Source organism: Oncorhynchus gorbuscha, linkage group LG26 (assembly GCF_021184085.1).
Source record: "Oncorhynchus gorbuscha isolate QuinsamMale2020 ecotype Even-year linkage group LG26, OgorEven_v1.0, whole genome shotgun sequence".
Lineage (NCBI taxonomy): Eukaryota > Metazoa > Chordata > Actinopteri > Salmoniformes > Salmonidae > Oncorhynchus > Oncorhynchus gorbuscha.
Window position 1 is genome coordinate 1,979,141 of NC_060198.1, and position 17,848 is coordinate 1,996,988.

At 44.0% G+C, this 17,848-nt stretch overlaps 1 protein-coding gene across 1 annotated transcript; it reads right to left on the reverse strand.

Annotated features, from left to right (window-relative positions):
- Positions 1 to 455: 455 nt before the first annotated feature.
- On the reverse strand, positions 456 to 14,475 carry LOC124015101 (stromal cell-derived factor 1-like). Its single transcript, XM_046330042.1, has 4 exons — positions 14,299 to 14,475; positions 10,455 to 10,572; positions 2,638 to 2,721; positions 456 to 853 (listed from the first exon to the last, which is right to left on the reverse strand). The coding sequence occupies exons 1-4, from the start codon at positions 14,363 to 14,365 to the stop codon at positions 823 to 825; spliced, it is 300 nt and encodes a 99-aa protein (XP_046185998.1). The 5' UTR covers positions 14,366 to 14,475; the 3' UTR covers positions 456 to 822.
- Between the last annotated feature and the right edge of the window lie 3,373 nt (positions 14,476 to 17,848).

The window sequence follows — 17,848 nt, forward strand, 5'->3', positions numbered from 1 at the left end:
GACCTTGGATCAGTTAAGGGTGACTATCTATTTCCCCTGTTATGAATGTTTGACCAGCCCTGATTGGTCGCCTCTTACAGAGTGGGCTCAAGCCATTGGACGGCTCATTCCTGTTCCTATCCTATGACCCCTCAGTCAGAGCCCACCCCTGGTGATACCCACAAGCCCTTGCTGGGCACATTTGAGACGGTGAGCCGGGTGTAAAAACTTTAAATGTCCCTTTACAGCCTCTTATAAAAGTAGGAAAAATACTTTATATACAGACGTACACTTACACACTCAGTTCACACACACACACACACACACACACACACACACACACACACACACACACACACACACACACACACACACACACACACACACACACACACACACACACACACACACACACACACACACACACACACACACACACACACACACACACAACAACCACACACAAATAAACACACTAAGAACAACCACACCAAATAAAACACACTGCGCTCACACACTCTTTACACACGTACTCACACATTCCGATAAAATTAGGTATATGCACTTGGTGCTAACAGCGTGAGGAGAGGTGTCTGCAGTGTGGGGGGCAGGGTGGCTGCAGGGTCAGCAGCAGCAGCAAGGCATCATGGTCTGTCTGGCGGTGAAGTGCTGGTTTTGCAAGCGTTCCAGAATGTTCCAGAGCGTTCCAGAGCGTTCCAGAGTGTTCCAGAGCAGAGACGTGTAGCTACAGAGTTACATATCTGAGTAGTGGAGGAGGAGGAGGAGGAGGAGAGCTGGCCTGGAACTGGGGCACTGCAGGCCGGTCAGGATGGTGTGTCTCCTTTACTGAGCACGTCTTCTGGACTTCTTCACCCTGGAGAGACAGAAAGAGAGGAATAAGACACTGATTGAAGAGGTTTCATGGGTGTAACTTCATTTTTCCGTGTGGCCACTTGACATCACCTGATTAGGAACAACTCTGGGCCCTAGTGTCATTTTATGGTAAATACTTAGTACGGTGCTCGTAGGTATATTGATGCTATGTTCTGCATCATGCAGGGTTTCGAAACATGCATTCTTAGTAAAAGGGTTCCAAAAGGGTACTTTGGCTGTCCCCATAGGATAACATTTTTGGTTCCATGTGGAACCCTCTGTGGAAAGGGTTCTACATGCCCCCTTAAAACAACTAACAAAACAAAAACAAACAAATGGGTCCTACATGGAACCCAAACGGGTTCTACATGGAATCAAAAGGGTTCTAACTGGAACCAAAACTGGTTCTTCAAAGGGTTCTCCTATGGGAACAGCCAAAGAACCATTTTAGGTTCTAGATGCACCTTTTTCTCTAAGTGTGTAACGTGTCACATAGACCTCCAGTATCTACTGTAGTTGTGTATCTACTGTAGTTGTGTATCTACTGTAGTTGTGTATCTACTGTAGTTGTGTAGCTACTGTAGTTGTGTATCTACTGTAGTTGTGTATCTACTGTAGTTGTGTATCTACTGTATTTGTGTATCTACTGTAGTTGTGTATCTACTGTAGTTGTGTATCTACTGTAGTTTAGCTTGCTATTTTGAGAAAATGCAATCTTTTGTAACTATGCCACATTGGGAACTAAACAGCAAGAAAATGCCTAATTTGTGGTAAAATGTATTTACTATAGGCGTTTTTAAGAGGCAGACATTTTGCATGGTTGGTGAAAACGATCACCAGAGGAATGAGGAATGCACATTTAACACACATTTGAACTGCACAACCCATTCAGATTCATTATAATATTCCGTATAGTGTGTCTGTTGTTGTTTATTGTACTTTTATACGGTTTACTCCTTGACTGTAAAACGTAGTGGAATTGTTTCCCCTTTAGTGGAATGAGTTTCACTATTTGTAGACAAATTAGTCCTGATCATTTTGTGAAAGTGCCTTCAATTTACACGTATTTGTTTATTCATACATAAACTGCTGTCTTTTAGCCACGAAATGAATGAAGTTAGTTCAATTGTGAAAGTAACACCTGTTTTTTTGGCCAAAAGTTTTAGGTAATAAATCTGTAATAAAAAAATAAAAGACTGTGATTTCATGACATTCTACTCCATCCCTGATTTCCCAGATTGTTTACTGAAAGACCTGGAATGCTCCGAATGCCACGCTTAAATTATCAGAGGGATTGCAAGGCGTGAACAGAAAGCATTCTTTCCCAGTCTTTAATTCATATCTCAGTAGCCATCTGAGTAGCTAGCACGCATAATGAGAAACAAGCACCCAGAAACACCAGTCACTTTCATCTCTTTTAATGAGACACACACATACCAACAGTTCTAATCATACCGATAAATGAGCGATTTCAGAATGCAATGTGGACAGGTGGCCATAAAATGACACTTATCTGTTGTTACTGTACTTAAGCAGTCCCATTTCTGCCATTTCTCCCATTTCATTTGGACTTTGCAGATGAAAACAGCTGCACATTTCATTCCGTGTCTCTCACTGTTACCAGCGAACTAGCCTGGTCCCAGATCTGTTTGTGTTGTCTTGCCAACTCCTATGGTTTGGCGTGACAATAATAGGAGTTGGCAAGTAAGCACAAGCAGATGTGGGACCAGGCTACCCTGAGATCAGCTCTTACTTGTCAAAGAGGGAAGTAAGGTTTCTCCTTACTTGTTAATGGCATTCTTCAGGTACGTCTGCAGCCATTTGGTCTCGGGGTTAATGCAGACCTCCCTGTTGTTCTTCAGCTTGGCACTGTGACCGGGAGAGGGATGAAGGGAGGGATGGAGAGAGAGAGAGAGAGAGAGAGAGAGAGAGAGAGAGAGAGAGAGAGAGAGAGAGAGAGAGAGAGAGAGAGAGAGAGAGAGAGAGAGAGAGAGAGTGAATTAGGCAGAGACTCATTTCAGTGTTCTCCGAGCATCCACTTTCTCTGTTTTCTTATCTGATTCAAGGATGGAATGATCCGAAAAAAAAGTCCAGTAAGCTCTCATGAACTGGCCTAGCGTCTTCTCACTCTGGTGAACATCCAGGGATAGTGTGTTGTGTAGCTGTAACACAGTAACACACATGCCTGATACGTGGATTCAACTAGGGTGAACTGGCCTAGCGTCTTCTCACTCTGGTGAACGTCCAGGGACAGTGTGTTGTGTAGCTGTAACACAGTAACACACATGCCTGATACGTGGCGTCAACTAGGGTGAACTAGCCTAGCGTCTTCTCACTCTGGTGAACGTCCAGGGACAGTGTGTTGTGTAGCTGTAACACAGTAACACACATGCCTAATACGTGGATTCAACTAGGGTGAACTGGCCTAGCGTCTTCTCACTCTGGTGAACGTCCAGGGACAGTGTGTTGTGTAGCTGTAACACAGTAACACACATGCCTGATACGTGGATTCAACTAGGGTGAACTGGCCTAGCGTCTTCTCACTCTGGTGAACATCCAGGGACAGTGTGTTGTGTAGCTGTAACACACAGTAACACACATGCCTGATACGTGGATTCAACTCGGGTGAACTGTGGCCGTGTTTTGGTCAAACTGTAATGAGACTCGTGGGCCTTGGAGTAGCGAGTTGAATAGTACGAGTGGCACGTTTTTATTACACTTAAATGATATACCGGTACATAGATAAATAAATATAGATCATGTATAGGTTTATTTTGAACTAAGAATTATGAATGCAACTATTTCAGCTTGACCAGTCTGTCTTTATAGACTCAGGTACAGTGTGTAATCTTATATATTACTATTTCAGTTTGACCAGTCTGTCTTTATAGACTCAGATACAGTGTGTAATCTTATATATTACTATTTCAGCATTTGTGTAATCTTATATATTACTATTTCAGTTTGACCAGTCTGTCTTTAGACTCAGATACAGTGTGTAATCTTATATATTACTATTTCAGTCCAGTCTGTCTTTATAGACTCAGATACAGTGTGTAATCTTATATATTACTATTTCAGTTTGACCAGTCTGTCTTTATAGACTCAGATACAGTGTGTAATCTTATATATTACTATTTCAGCCAGTCTGTCTTTATAGACTCAGATACAGTGTCTTTATATTACTATTTCAGACCAGTCTGTCTTTATAGACTCAGATACAGTGTGTAATCTTATATATTACTATTTCAGTTTGACCAGTCTGTCTTTATAGACTCAGATACAGTGTGTAATCTTATATATTACTATTTCAGCATGACCAGTCTGTCTTTATAGACTCAGATACAGTGTGTAATCTTATATATTACTATTTCAGCATGACCAGTCTGTCTTTATAGACTCAGATACAGTGTGTAATCTTATATATTACTATTTCAGTTTGACCAGTCTGTCTTTATAGACTCAGATACAGTGTGTAATCTTATATATTTGTTTTATTTTAAAAAGCATTTCAAAAGGGTTACATTTGAGGTAATATTTTTGAAGTCATTAATTTCAGTTTGACACAGTTTTTACTGTAATCTAGTCTGTATAATTCATGTATCTGAAGATTGAAGAGACATCTGATGAACTCTGTACTGTAATCTAAAAGTAAATGTGTTCCATCATTTCGATATCGTCGATCTGCTCATTCAGGGTCAATATAAACAAACACATTAAGATAAATGAAGTTCACTTTCCTTTAAACCAACTACTGTACTGGACTGGACTGTACACACGAAACAAACATCACTCAATATGATATAAGGCTGCAAAGTCAACAGTAACATAATGTATCTGGAAAAATAAGTTATTTGACCAAAATTATATTCATCAAGCTTATTTTTATGTCACTAAATTCCAGGGACATTTGCAAGACACATATGCCAGTGAACAATCAACACATTATTCACATCCCAAACATATATTTTTAACAAGAACAAACATATTATGAACAAGTTGTAAGAATAACAATTATTAAAACTTGTATTCACAGCATATTTTAACCCACAAAACATGCTTTGCGCCAGTTGTAAGGATCAGAATGCATTAAATCACATCAAGTCCCCCCACCACCTGCCACAGGTGAAAAATCCCTTCTCTCTCCTTCCACTTAGACAGCTGTTGCAGTGATAACAAAGCATGGTAACACTGATCTCTTTGTTAAGCCGGTGGTACCAACAATAAGGAGGTTTTGATGTCAGGCCATTTAGCCTGGGATTTACAGACTGTGGGGTGTATATGGGAGTAAGTGGTTCACCTGTAGCGGACTGTAGTGTGTTGATAGAGGGTTGACTTGAGTGTCGACTTGAGAGAGGGGCATTTGTCCCGAGATCGGACACTTTTGTGAGTGTTTCCGATCCATGAGCTTTAGGGGGAGACGGGGTAGTGTGTGTGTGTGTGTGTGTGTGTGTGTGTGTGTGTGTGTGTGTGTGTGTGTGTGTCAGCACTCTCTCCTCTCCTCCCCTCCTTCCCCAAACATATGGTTCTAACACCTCTGTGTCAAATGAGACACATTCCTCTCCACCTCTGAATACAATCTCTCCCTCCTTCTCTCCCTCCTTCTCTCCCTCCTTCTCTCCCTCCTTCTCTCCCTCCTTCTCTTCCTCTCAGAGTTAACAACTCAGGCCCTGTAAATGCACCTCACCACCTCCCCCTCCCTCTCCTCCTTCTCTCCCTCCTTCTCTCCCTCCTTCTCTTCCTCTCACAGCCCTGTAAATGAAACACATTCCTCTCCACCTCTGAATCATCATTCTCTCCCTCCTTCTCTCCCTCCTTCTCTCTCTCCTTCTCTCCCTCCTTCTCTTCCTCTCACAGCCCTGTAAATGAAACACATTCCTCTCCACCTCTGAATCTCTCCTCTCTCCCTCCTTCTCTCCCTCCTTCTCTCCCTCCTTCTCTCCCTCCTTCTCTCCCTCCTTCTCTCCCTCCTTCTCTCCCTCCTTCTTTCTCACATTCCTCTCCACCTCCTCTCCTCTCTTCCTCTCTCCCTCCTTCTCTCATCCCTGCCCTGTAAATGAAACACATTCCTCTCCACCTCTGAATCTCTCCTTTCATCACTCCTTTCCCTCCTTCTCTTCCATCTCACAGCCCTGTAAATGAAACACATTCCTCTCCACCTCTGAACCTCCTTCTCTTCCTCTCACAGCCCTGTAAATGAAACACATTCCTCTCCACCTCTGAATCTCTCCTTCTCTCCCTCCTTCTCTCCCTCCTTCTCCCCTCCTTTCTTCCTCTCACAGCCCAAATGAAACACATTCCTCTCCATTTGAATCTCTGGCCCACCTACTACCCCTGACCCCAATAAGATGAGCCCTGTAAATGAAACACATTCCTCTCCACCTCTGAATCTCCCACTCCCTCCTTCTCTCCCTCCTTCTCTCCCTCCTTCTCTTCCTCTCACAGCCCTGTAAATGAAACACATTCCTCTCCACCTCTGAATCTCCCCTCCCTCCCTCCTTCTCTCCCTCCTTCTCTCCCTCCTTCTCTTCCTCTCACAGCCCTGTAAATGAAACACATTCCTCTCCACCTCTGAATCCTTCTCTCCCTCCTTATCTTCCTCTCACAGCCCTGTAAATGAAACATTCCCAACCTCTGTTTAGATAAATAAACACATTCCTCTCCACCTCTGAATAACTGGAAACACATTCCCTCCACCTCTGAATTCTCCTCCCTCCCTCCTTCTCTCCCTCCTTCTCTCCCTCCTTCTCTTCCTCTCACATCCCTGTAAATGAAACACATTCCTCTCCACCTCTGAATCTCTCCTTCCTCCCTCCTTCTCTCCCTCCTTCTCTCCCTCCTTCTCTTCCTCTCACAGCCCTGTAAATGAAACACATTCCTCTCCACCTCTGAATCTCTCCTCCCTCCCTCCTTCTCTCCCTCCTTCTCTCCCTCCTTCTCTTCCTCTCACAGCCCTGTAAATGAAACACATTCCTCTCCACCTCTGAATCTCTCCTTCTCTCCCTCCTTCTCTCCCTCCTTCTCTCCCTCCTTCTCTCCCTCCTTCTCTTCCTCTCACAGCCCTGTAAATGAAACACATTCCTCTCCACCTCTGAATCTCTCCTCCCTCCCTCCTTTACCGCTTTCCTGATTCCATTTCACCTTCCCCAAACTCTCCATCCCTATTTAACACCAACCTCTTCATTTGACCAAATGGCCCACCTACTATGACCCCAATAAGATGAAAGAGCAGCTGTTTTCTTCCCAATTTTAGATAAATTTAACTGGATTCCTGTTTGTTTATCTCTAGTTTCCTCCCTCCCTCCAAACCCCATCCTGTCCTCTTTTATATAATGATTGCAGCTAATCCATTTGACTGTTTTGTTTTGATGTTTCTCCTGGTTTAGGTTTATCCCTCTAGTGTGTGTGTGTGTGTGTGTGTGTGTGTGTGTGTGTGTGTGTGTGTGTGTGTGTGTGTGTGTGTGTGTGTGTGTGTGTGTGTGTGCGTGCGTGCGTGCGTGTGTGTGTGTGTGTGTGTGTGTGTGTGTGTGTGTGTGCGTGCGTGCGTGCGTGTGTGTGTGTGTGTGCGTGCGTGCGTGCGTGTGTGTGTGTGTGTGCGTCTGGACTATCTAGCATCTGATTGACTTTGTTGGAATTCGGGGCTCTGGGAGTCTGGAGCTTCTAACCCAGTAGGTAGTAATTACTTCACAGCAAGCTAATGCCAACAAGCAGGAGGAGACAGGGGCGTGTAGGGAGCGGTGGAGGGGATGAGGGGGTGTAGTGTTACCCCTGTTGTCTTTCATCCAAGGACAATAGATATATCAGAAGAGATGCGAGCTCTCTGCCCCTCTCTCCCCTGCTGCTCAGTCATAAATAACTTCAGGATGGGCTTTGGAGGGAATAAGAGGGGAAAGTGGAAGCTTTTGGTGGCGTATGTGTGTTCCTTAATGCCTGTGTGTGCAAATGTGTGTTTCTCTTAATGATTGTGCGTCCTGACCAGATTTGTATCCTTACTGACCCCTTGCCATGAGTTAACCCCCTAATGCCCCCCACCACCCCTTCCCAATCCCCGAAACCCCTCTGGCTTTTTGGCTCTGGCCACCTGGTTTCTATAGGTTACAAATAGGCAAAGCATTTTGGCTTAATGCGTTCCAGGCCATTTAAATTACACTAAATGTGGGCGGCTGGTGAGCGCAGGGAATAAAAGAAAGAAGGATAGAGAGGGTCAGCTGCAACATAAAGGTCATCACATTGACCCCTAATGATTGATTCCTTAACAAGTCTAAAATCCCCCCTAGAGCTAGCTTGGAGAGAGACACTCCTCTGTCAGCTTCCTCTCTCCTCTCCTGGCCATTTATCCTGTTGTTCTAATCTAAACATCTCTTTCCATTTGGAGAGAGCCATAGTAACTGCATCTCTTTTCTCCACTCTCTCTCTCTCTCTCTCTTACCTTCTTTCTCTTACCTTCTCTCTCGCTTTCTCTCTCGCTTTCTCTCGCTTTCTCTCTCTCTCTCTCCTCCCTGCTGTCTCTCTCTCTCTCTCTCTCTCTCCCTTTCTCTCGCTTTCTCTCTCTCTCGCACCTTCTCTCTCACTTTCTCTCGCTTTCTCTCTCTCTCGCCTCCTCTCGCTCTGTCTCTCTCGCCTTCTCTTACTTTTTCTCTCGCTTTCTCTCTCGCTTTCTCTCGCTTTCTCTCTCTCTCGCTTTCTCTCACTCTCTCGCTTTGTCTCACTTTCTCTCTCTCTCCCTTTCTCTCGCTTTCTCTCTCTCTCTCTCTCTCTCTCTCTCTCTTTCTCTCACTTTCTCTCTCTCTCTCTCACTTTCTCTCTCTCTCTCTCACTCTCTCTCCACTTTCTCTCTGTCTTTCCCTCCACTGTGGTCCTCCAACTGCAATCATTAAAACCAGATAATATGGGACTGATGCTTAGCCGAATGGAATGGGACCCAAAGTTAAGCGCCATTTGAATCCACATGGGATCTTATTAACAGAGGGGTCTTACTGGGCTGAATCAGGCTTTTCTGAACAGGTTTTGCCCTAGGAGATGACTATAGGAGTTGGCAAGACCACACAAACAGATCTAGAACCAAGTTAGTTTAGCTGTAGCAGCTGATAATAGGAGTTGGTAAGACAGCACAAACAGATCTAGAAGCAGTTAGTTTAGCTGTAGCAGCTGATAATAGGAGTTGCTAAGACCACACAAACAGATCTAGAAGTTTTTAGCTGTAGCAGCTGATAATAGGAGTTGCTAAGACCACACAAACAGATCTAGAAGCAAGTTAGTTTAGCTGTAGCAGCTGATAATAGGAGTTGGTAAGACCACACAAACAGATCTAGAAGCAAGTTAGTTTAGCTGTAGCAGCTGATAATAGGAGTTGGTAAGACTCTAGAAGCAAGTAATAGGAGTTGGTAAGACAGCACAAACAGATCTAGAAGCAAGTTAGTTTAGCTGTAGCAGCTGATAATAGGAGTTGGTAAGACAGCACAAACAGATCTAGAAGCAAGTTAGTTTAGCTGTAGCAGCTGATAATAGGAGTTGGTAAGACAGCACAAACAGATCTAGAACCAAGTTAGTTTAGCTGTAGCAGCTGATAATAGGAGTTGGTAAGACCACACAAACAGATCTAGAACCAAGTTAGTTTAGCTGTAGCAGCTGATAATAGGAGTTGGTAAGACAGCACAAACAGATCTGGAACCAGGCTAGTTTATCCCTACTTGACTATACGTATCAGGCCAAGGTCCTTCTGGTTTCAGCCAAGCAGGCCTGTGCTGTGTTAAAGTAAAGATGGTAGATAAACGAAGATGTCACATTTCCAGTCTGCTTAAGGGATGGCTCTCCCATAGGCACCAATGCATTAGCAGCTGGGTCTGGTCTGCTTAGTTCATTGACTATATATGAACAAGAAAAAAGGGAGTGGGATGAGGGCTCTGGTTATGCAGTGTTCCCGCAACATGGACCGTGGCCTCTTCCAGCTCTGGTTAAACCCTGACATTGCAGTGTTCCCGTGTCTGAGCCCTGAAACAGGTGTCTGTCCAGCCCTGAAACAGGTGTCTGTCCATTGTCTGTCCACCCTGAAACAGGTGTCTGTCCAGCCCTGAAACAAGCACCTGATTCAACAAGTCACCGCCTTGACGATTAGTTGATGAGTTGAATCAGGTGCTTCAGTGCTGCGCCCGGGAAGCGAAGCTAACTCACACACTCAACATGCAGCTGTCTCAGACCAGGGTTGCTTACCACTGCTTTACTGGGCCTGTGTAGTTCTGGTTTATCTCCAGGAAAAGTCTGTCTAAAAATAGTGAATAGCTTCCCCTTCTGTGAGCAGCAACATTGTGTGTGCTGTGTGGGATGTCCAGTGTTGGCCACCATAGTCCTTTCTTATCTGTGCAGTGTAGTGCAGGGCTGAGGAGAACATGGGGTTGTCTCCTACAAAACGTCCCTGTTACTCCCCAGCCTTGTAATGAAAACATTGACATTTGGGAGAAGCAATACAGCGATCTAGTTGTTCTTATGAGGGGTGTGGAAGGTTTTTCACATGACAAGCTAAGGAACTTAGCTGTAAGTCTTCTAAAACACAACCCAAAATCAGGGTCAAAAAGCATCCCATAATGCACCAGCAGGTTACTCACATGACTTGGAAAGGGCAGTTGGGTGTGTGAAGGAACTTGAGCTCTCTGATGCTCCTCTGAGGGACGGTGTTCAGAGTGGAGCGACACCAGCACCTCTCTACCAGGCTGATGGGCTTAGCTGAAAACAACAACCACAGACATAGTAAGATACTGTACCAGGTACCAGGTACCAGGCTGATGGGCTTAGCTGAAAACAACAACCACAGACATAGTAAGATACTGTACCAGGTACCAGGTACCGGACACTGAGAGAATGTGAGCTTCGACCATTTCTATGTCTTAAAACTAAAACAACCCAATCCCAGCTCACAACGCATGATGATAGTTAGAGCTGAACCAACAACATGAGCCTCAACGCCTCCAAAATGCAACAACTCACAATCATTGCAGGCAGGAAACAAGGATGAATTTGTTCATTTCATATCAGAGTACTTAGAACAAATATGTTTAATCTACTGTCTCTAACCCCGACAATGCATGGGAAAGTATACTTAGCTGTACATTTAGCTGACTTTAGTCCCAAACTGGGATGAATTTGTTCATTTCATATTAGAGCTTGTAAGAACAAACAGGATAAAATAGACGACAGATTTCTGTTGGGGATTAAATCCATCTTCACTGTTACTCCAGGACAGCAACAGCTCCTAGTCAGTGGTGTGTGAGATGGGTTTACGCAGTGTTACAACCAGGTCTCCTCAATAGCTCACACACACTCTCACCAAACGTTCACCGTACACACTCAACACTACTCTACTTTTACCTGTTGTTAATCATCTTCACAGTCACTGGGGTAAACTCCAGTATTTCTGTTAAATCTGTGTACAAAGACTTTCAACTGGCCTGCGGAGCATGGCAGAGAACTACACTGAAGATAAAACTAGCAAAAAGAAGCATTTGAAGAAGATTACTTGACTATGTTGTTCAGGGTCAAATACCACTTTGAAAGCTCTGAGAGGAAAATGCATTTCATTTAAATAATTAAATCAAACTGTTATTAGTTATTTATACATTTCAAATAAAATACCGTTAAGACAAAACAGCACAATGTTCATGTATTTAAATACATACCTCGCAACACACATGTTCATGTATTTAAATACATACCTCGAATAGTCAACACACATGTTCATGTATTTAAATACATACCTCAAATAGTCAACACACATGTTCATGTATTTAAATACATACCTCGAATAGTCAACACACATGTTCATGTATTTAAATACATACCTCAAATAGTCAACACACATGTTCATGTATTTAAATACATACCTCAAATAGTCAACACACATGTTCATGTATTTAAATACATACCTCGAATAGTCAACACACATGTTCATGTATTTAAATACATACCTCGAATAGTCAACACACATGTTCATGTATTTAAATACATACCTCAAATAGTCAACACACATTCCCACCAATTACAAAACTACTGTATTTAACCCGGACAATGCATGAGAAAGTACACATTTACCTGCCTTTAGTTCCAAATGCAAGGCAATTAAAAAGAGATTAGTCTGCCACACACACACACACACACACACACACACACACACACACACACACACACACACACACACACACACACACACACACACACACACACACACACACACACACACACACACACACACACACACACACACACACACACACACACACACACACACACACACACACACACACACACACACACACAAAGAGAGACTCTCAAACCAGCGCTCATTGTTCCATCCGCCGTCATACTGCCTTTTCACTATGAACATTGAAGACACAGCTCTCTATCCCAGAAGAGTCCTTATCGTTCTACTCCACTGGGGCTCCCAATGTTTTCCTCCTTTCTCAAAGCTCCAAGAGCACAAAGCTTAGATTCTTATCAAAAGAGTCCCTTTAAGAAGTAGGCTACATTCTTAAAATGAGTGCATATCACCCCTGGTTCCTACTGGTTCCTGAAACTAAGAATCTTTTTACTCAATAGCACATACTCTGGCTTTTGCCTGAAATGTTCTTAGATTCAGATATTTCAGAGGGGAAACCCTGCTGGAAATATCACACAAGATTAACATGAAACGTGAAATGGTTGATAACCTGTTTCCAACAATGATTTGTATTGGTTTGTCTTTGAAGATGGGAAGAGGTCCATTGGCTGAACATATATACATGTCTCTTCTCCAGTTGCCTTGTGGTTGTAAAACCTTCATGAAAGACTCTCTCTGTTTACTTTAAAACACTTTGATATTTACATTCTTTTCATTTCTCGAATCTTACATCTTAAACGGAGTACAAACGGCTCCCTTGTTTGACTGTGGGATTAAACCGCGATCACATTAATCCACTGCAAAATAAACAACAACAGGAGAGAGAGAAGTCCGAGAGAAGAGTTGAATTGAAGTTAGCTCAACCTCTGCTGTGTTATGCTAAGCATGTTGTTACTACCCCTCGCCAGGGAGACCCTGACTGCATATTAAAGACGACAGGATGGCCGGGGTGATGGAGGGGTAACTTGTATATTTATCTGGGTTTTATTGTTGCTTTCTTTTAACTAGAAACTAATTAGGGGCAAAACAAGGCGGGTTGTGAAAGAAATGAACTAACCCAAATGGAACCCTATTGCCTATTTTGTGCACTTCTTCTGACCAGAGCCCTATGGGATTCCCTGTGGGTCCTGGTCAAATGTAGTGCGCCGTATAAGGGAATAGGGTTCTATTTGGGAAGCAGAGGTTGTAGCTAGATGCTCACTTGTGGCCGGGTGCTGTAAGCAGTATGCAGAATGAGCCAGGATTAGCATGATAATAGAGCCTGATAAGGTGGAGGGTCATTGCTGTGATAGTGGTTTGGGGAGACTTAGTCATTTGGGACACTGACTCCTGACCCATCATCCTCTAAATCGGAAGATCTTTCTTTCTTTATTTGACAAATAGTTTTAAATGTTCATTTGTATGCCGTTAAAGACGTAAGATTTGAGGAATTAAAGTGGTTGGAATATCAAAGTGTTAAAAGCAAATAGAAAAGTCAAGTTTTACAACAGAAGGCAACTGAGAAGAAACATAAATAATGGCCAAAGTCAATACAAACCCAGACATTTCCAGAATAATCCACATAACCATCTACTTTACAATCCAACTATACAAACAACAACAATCCAACTATATAAACAACAACAATTCAACAAATGCAACCAGTTTGAGTATAACATCTCCATCACATCACAACAATCACTTACTTATTTGACCAAAACCAGTCAAACATCAAGGAGCCAACAGACAACCTCCACAACCACAAGTCATAACCACAAGTTATTCTGCTGCGTATCCCTTCTCTCAGCAACACCAGCCAAATGTCACAACCACATCTATTCTAACAACACCTATTCAAATTCAACAAGAATATCAAGACAACCTCCACAACCACCAAAACGTCCTCCTTTTCTAGAACAAATCACACCCCCAGACATTCTAGAACACATACATAAAGTCTCTCTTTGCTAAGTTACTAAAATGACTAAAATAAAGAGATAGATAAATAAAGATAGATAAAACACTAGAAAGACACACTAACAGTCTTTAAAAAAGGGTTCCAAACGGGTTCTTCGACTGTCCCCATAAGAGAACACGTTTTGGTCCCAGGTAGAACTCTTTTGGGTTCCATGTAGAACCCTCTGTGTAAAGGGTTCTACATGGATCTCAAAAGGGTTCTTCCTGGAAGCAAAAGGGTTCTACCTGGAACCAAAAAAAGGGTTCTTCAAATGATTATCCCTTTTATGTTTGAGATGGCACCTTTTCTTCTAAGAGTGTAGAAGACATGCCCAGACAGATGAACCATCCCCAGACCAACTCACCCGTAGAGGGAGGTACATCCATGACCACAGCCAGTAGGGCCAACACAGCCAGTACTTTGACATCCATGGTGGGCTGTATGTAGTAGGATGGAGTTACAAGAGGCTCAGGGCTCAGCTTCTCACAGCTACTATCCAGCAGGGCTCAGTGTAGACTGACTGTCAGCTCCCCTCTACACACTGTTAAAGCACGGCGGCTGAGGGAGAGAGAGAGGGAGGAGAGAGAGAGAGAGGAGGGAGGCTCCTAATTTCTCAGGAGGAGGCAGGGGGGGGGGGGTGAGCTGCACTGGCTATTTGAAAGGCAGAGACTTCCTCGATTGTAAATGTGCTGGCTGACAATCAAGAAGAAATGATCTTTCTCTTATAAGTTATTTCTCTCTCTATTACTTTCATTCTCTTTCTCGCAATGTCTCTCTTTACGTCTCATGTTCCTTCTCTCTCTCAGGTCTCCTCTCTTTTGTTTTCTGTCTCTCCCTCCCTTTCACTTTCCCTCCTTCACCTTTCTTTTCCCAAACTCCCAAACTACCCCCCTCTCCATTTCCCCACCTCTTTTCCCACTCTCTCTGGGGCTGTCAGTCAGTCTATTTGGAGAGCCTGAGCTCCCTGCTGCTAGCCTAATATTGTTCCTATCACAGCTGAATGGCTGGAGTGTTATTGTTTACAGGAACACTGCCCGCTCCCCCACCTCTCTGGCTGGCCTGTGTCTTCCCAGTCATCTGTCTCTGGCTGGCCTGTGTCTTCCCAGTCATCTGTCTCTGGCTGGCCTGTGTCTTCCCAGTCATCTGTCTCTGGCTGGCCTGTGTCTTCCCAGTCATCTGTTTCTGGCTGGCCTGTGTCTTTCCAGTCATCTGTCTCTGGCTGGCCTGTGTCTTCCCAGTCATCTATCTCTGGCTGGCCTGTGTCTTCCCAGTCATCTGTCTCTGGCTGGCCTGTGTCTTCCCAGTAATCTATCTCTCTGGCTGGCCCGTGTCTTCCCAGTCATCTGTCTCTCTGGCTGGCCTGTGTCTTCCCAGTCATCTGTCTCTCGCTGGCCTGTGTCTTCCCAGTCATCTGTCTCTCTGGCTGGCCTGTGTCTTCCCAGTCATCTGTCTCTCGCTGGCCTGTGTCTTCCCAGTCATATGTCTCTCTGGCTGGCCTGTGTCTTCCCAGTCATCTGTCTCTGGCTGGCCTGTGTCTTCCCAGTCAGCTGTCTCTGGCTGGCCTGTGTCTTCCCAGTCATCTGTCTCTCTGGCTGGCCTGTGTCTTCCCAGTCATCCGTCTCTGGCTGGCCTGTGTCTTCCCAGTCATCTATCTCTCTGGCTGGCCTGTGTCTTCCCAGTCATCCGTCTCTGGCTGGCCTGTGTCCTCCCAGTCTTCTGTCTCTCTGGCTGGCCATTTATCAGTGTTTCTCCTGGTCAGGATACTGTACGTGGTCAGGAAAAACTGGTCAGGAAAATAATAATAATAGTTATTAAATCCTAGTTATAGGCTAACTAGGACACGTCATTTCCTCTGGTCAGGTCATGTTGCCAGGAAAAACTCTTATAATGATAAAATCAAGAGTATGTAAAAAGCAGCCAAAAATGACATTACAAACAAAACAAAAATGGTTGTACTTTAGAGGGACATTAAGATGTGATGATATGCAGTAATAACTAAATAAATGCTTCATGTAACAGGTGGGGAATAAATGAAGAAATAACCAATTGAGCCACAGATGTATTTTCTGTACTCACTGGTTCCCAAAGCAATTATCTGGAACCTTCGGATAAAACTAACTTTCCATGAGGGCTAGAAAAAAAAGGAACTACTAGTGAGGAGCAATCTGTGTGTGTGTGTGTGTGTGTGTGTGTGTGTGTGTGTGTGTGTGTGTGTGTGTGTGTGTGTGTGTGTGTGTGTGTGTGTGTGTGTGTGTGTGTGTGTGTGTGTGTGTGTGTGTGTGTGTGTGTGTGTGTGTGTGTGTGTGTGTGTGTGTGTGTGTGTGTGTGTGTGTGTGTGTGTGTGTGTGAGTGTGTTTGCAAAACAGAGAGAAATATAGTGTTGATTTCACTTTTATTTATTATCTATTTCACCTGCTTTGGCAATGTTAACATATGTTTCCCATGCAAATAAAGCCCTTTGAATTGAATTGAGGGAGAGAGGGAGAGAGGGAGAGAGGGAGAGAGGGAGAGAGGGAGAGAGGGAGAGAGAGAGAGGGAGAGAGAGTGAGTGAGAGTGAAAGAGAGTGTGTGTGCACATTTCCTTATAATTGGCTATTACCACACTGTATCTAAACTGGAGGTCTTGCCAGAGCCAGACGTCTGACAAAGCTGTGGGTGTCAGTGAAAGGTAGGTCTACATAGCCTGGTTAAACCAGATTGATGTAAAGTGAAACAATGGTGAGCACAGCATTCAGTGTGGTTTAACCAGGCTAGGTCTACTTGGCCACCATGCAGTAAAACAGTAGATTGTGTAGTTAGAGAACCATTCCTTCTGTTTACTGGCTCATAAACCTCTCCCTCACTGGCTCAATTACCTCTCCCTCAATGTCAACAACACAAAGGAGCTGATGGTGAACTTCAGGAGACAGCAGAGGGAGCCTGCCCTCATCCACATCGACGGGGCCGCGGTGGAGAAGGTGAAAAGCTTCAAGATCCTCAACATACACATCCCTGACAATCTAAAAGGGTCCATCCACACAGACTGTGATGTGAAGAAGGTGCAACAACGCCTCTTCAACCTCAGGAGCCTGAAGAAACTTGACTTGGCCCCTAAGACCCTCACAAACTTTTACAGATGCACCATTGAGAGCATCCCGTTGGGCTGTATCACCGCCTGTTACGGCTACTGCACCGTCCACAACCACAGGGCTCTCCAGCGGGTGGTGCGGTCTGCTCAACGCATCAACAGGGGCACACTGCCTGCCCTCCAGGACATCTACAGCACTCAGTGTCACAGGAAGGCCAAGAAGATCATCAAGGACCTCAGCCACCCAGCCTGCTACCATCCAGAAGGAGAGGTCAGTACAGCTGCATCAAAGCTGGGACAGAGAGACTGAAAAACAGCCTCCATCTCCAGGCCACTACTCTGGACTCCGACACTGTTCGTCCTAATATTTCAATATTTATTCATTCCATTATTTTACTTTTTAGAGTTGTGCATATTGTTGTGTATTGTTGAATATTACTGCACTGTTGGAGCTAGAAACACAAGCATTTCGCTACACCCGCAATAACATCTGCTAAATATGTGTCTGCGACCAACAACATTTCATTTGGTCTGAGGCCGTTAGAAACCATATAAAGCTGTGAGTGTGAATGTGAGTGTGAGAGTGTGTGAGTGTGTGAGTGTGTGAGTAGATCTAGCAGGTCTGAGGCCTTTAGCCTCCATATAAAGCCAATAAAGCAGACATGGTGTTTATCTCTAGTAGCAGAGAGGGTTTATATACAGTATGTTTATATGCCACCACTAACAGTAGGGAGATCAAACCATGGCATGAATATACAGAAGATTCCACTCCTTTTGTTCTGCATAGCCTAATGTATGTGTATGTTTAGTGTTTTAAAGCTAGAATATTTTATGGAATTAATTGCTA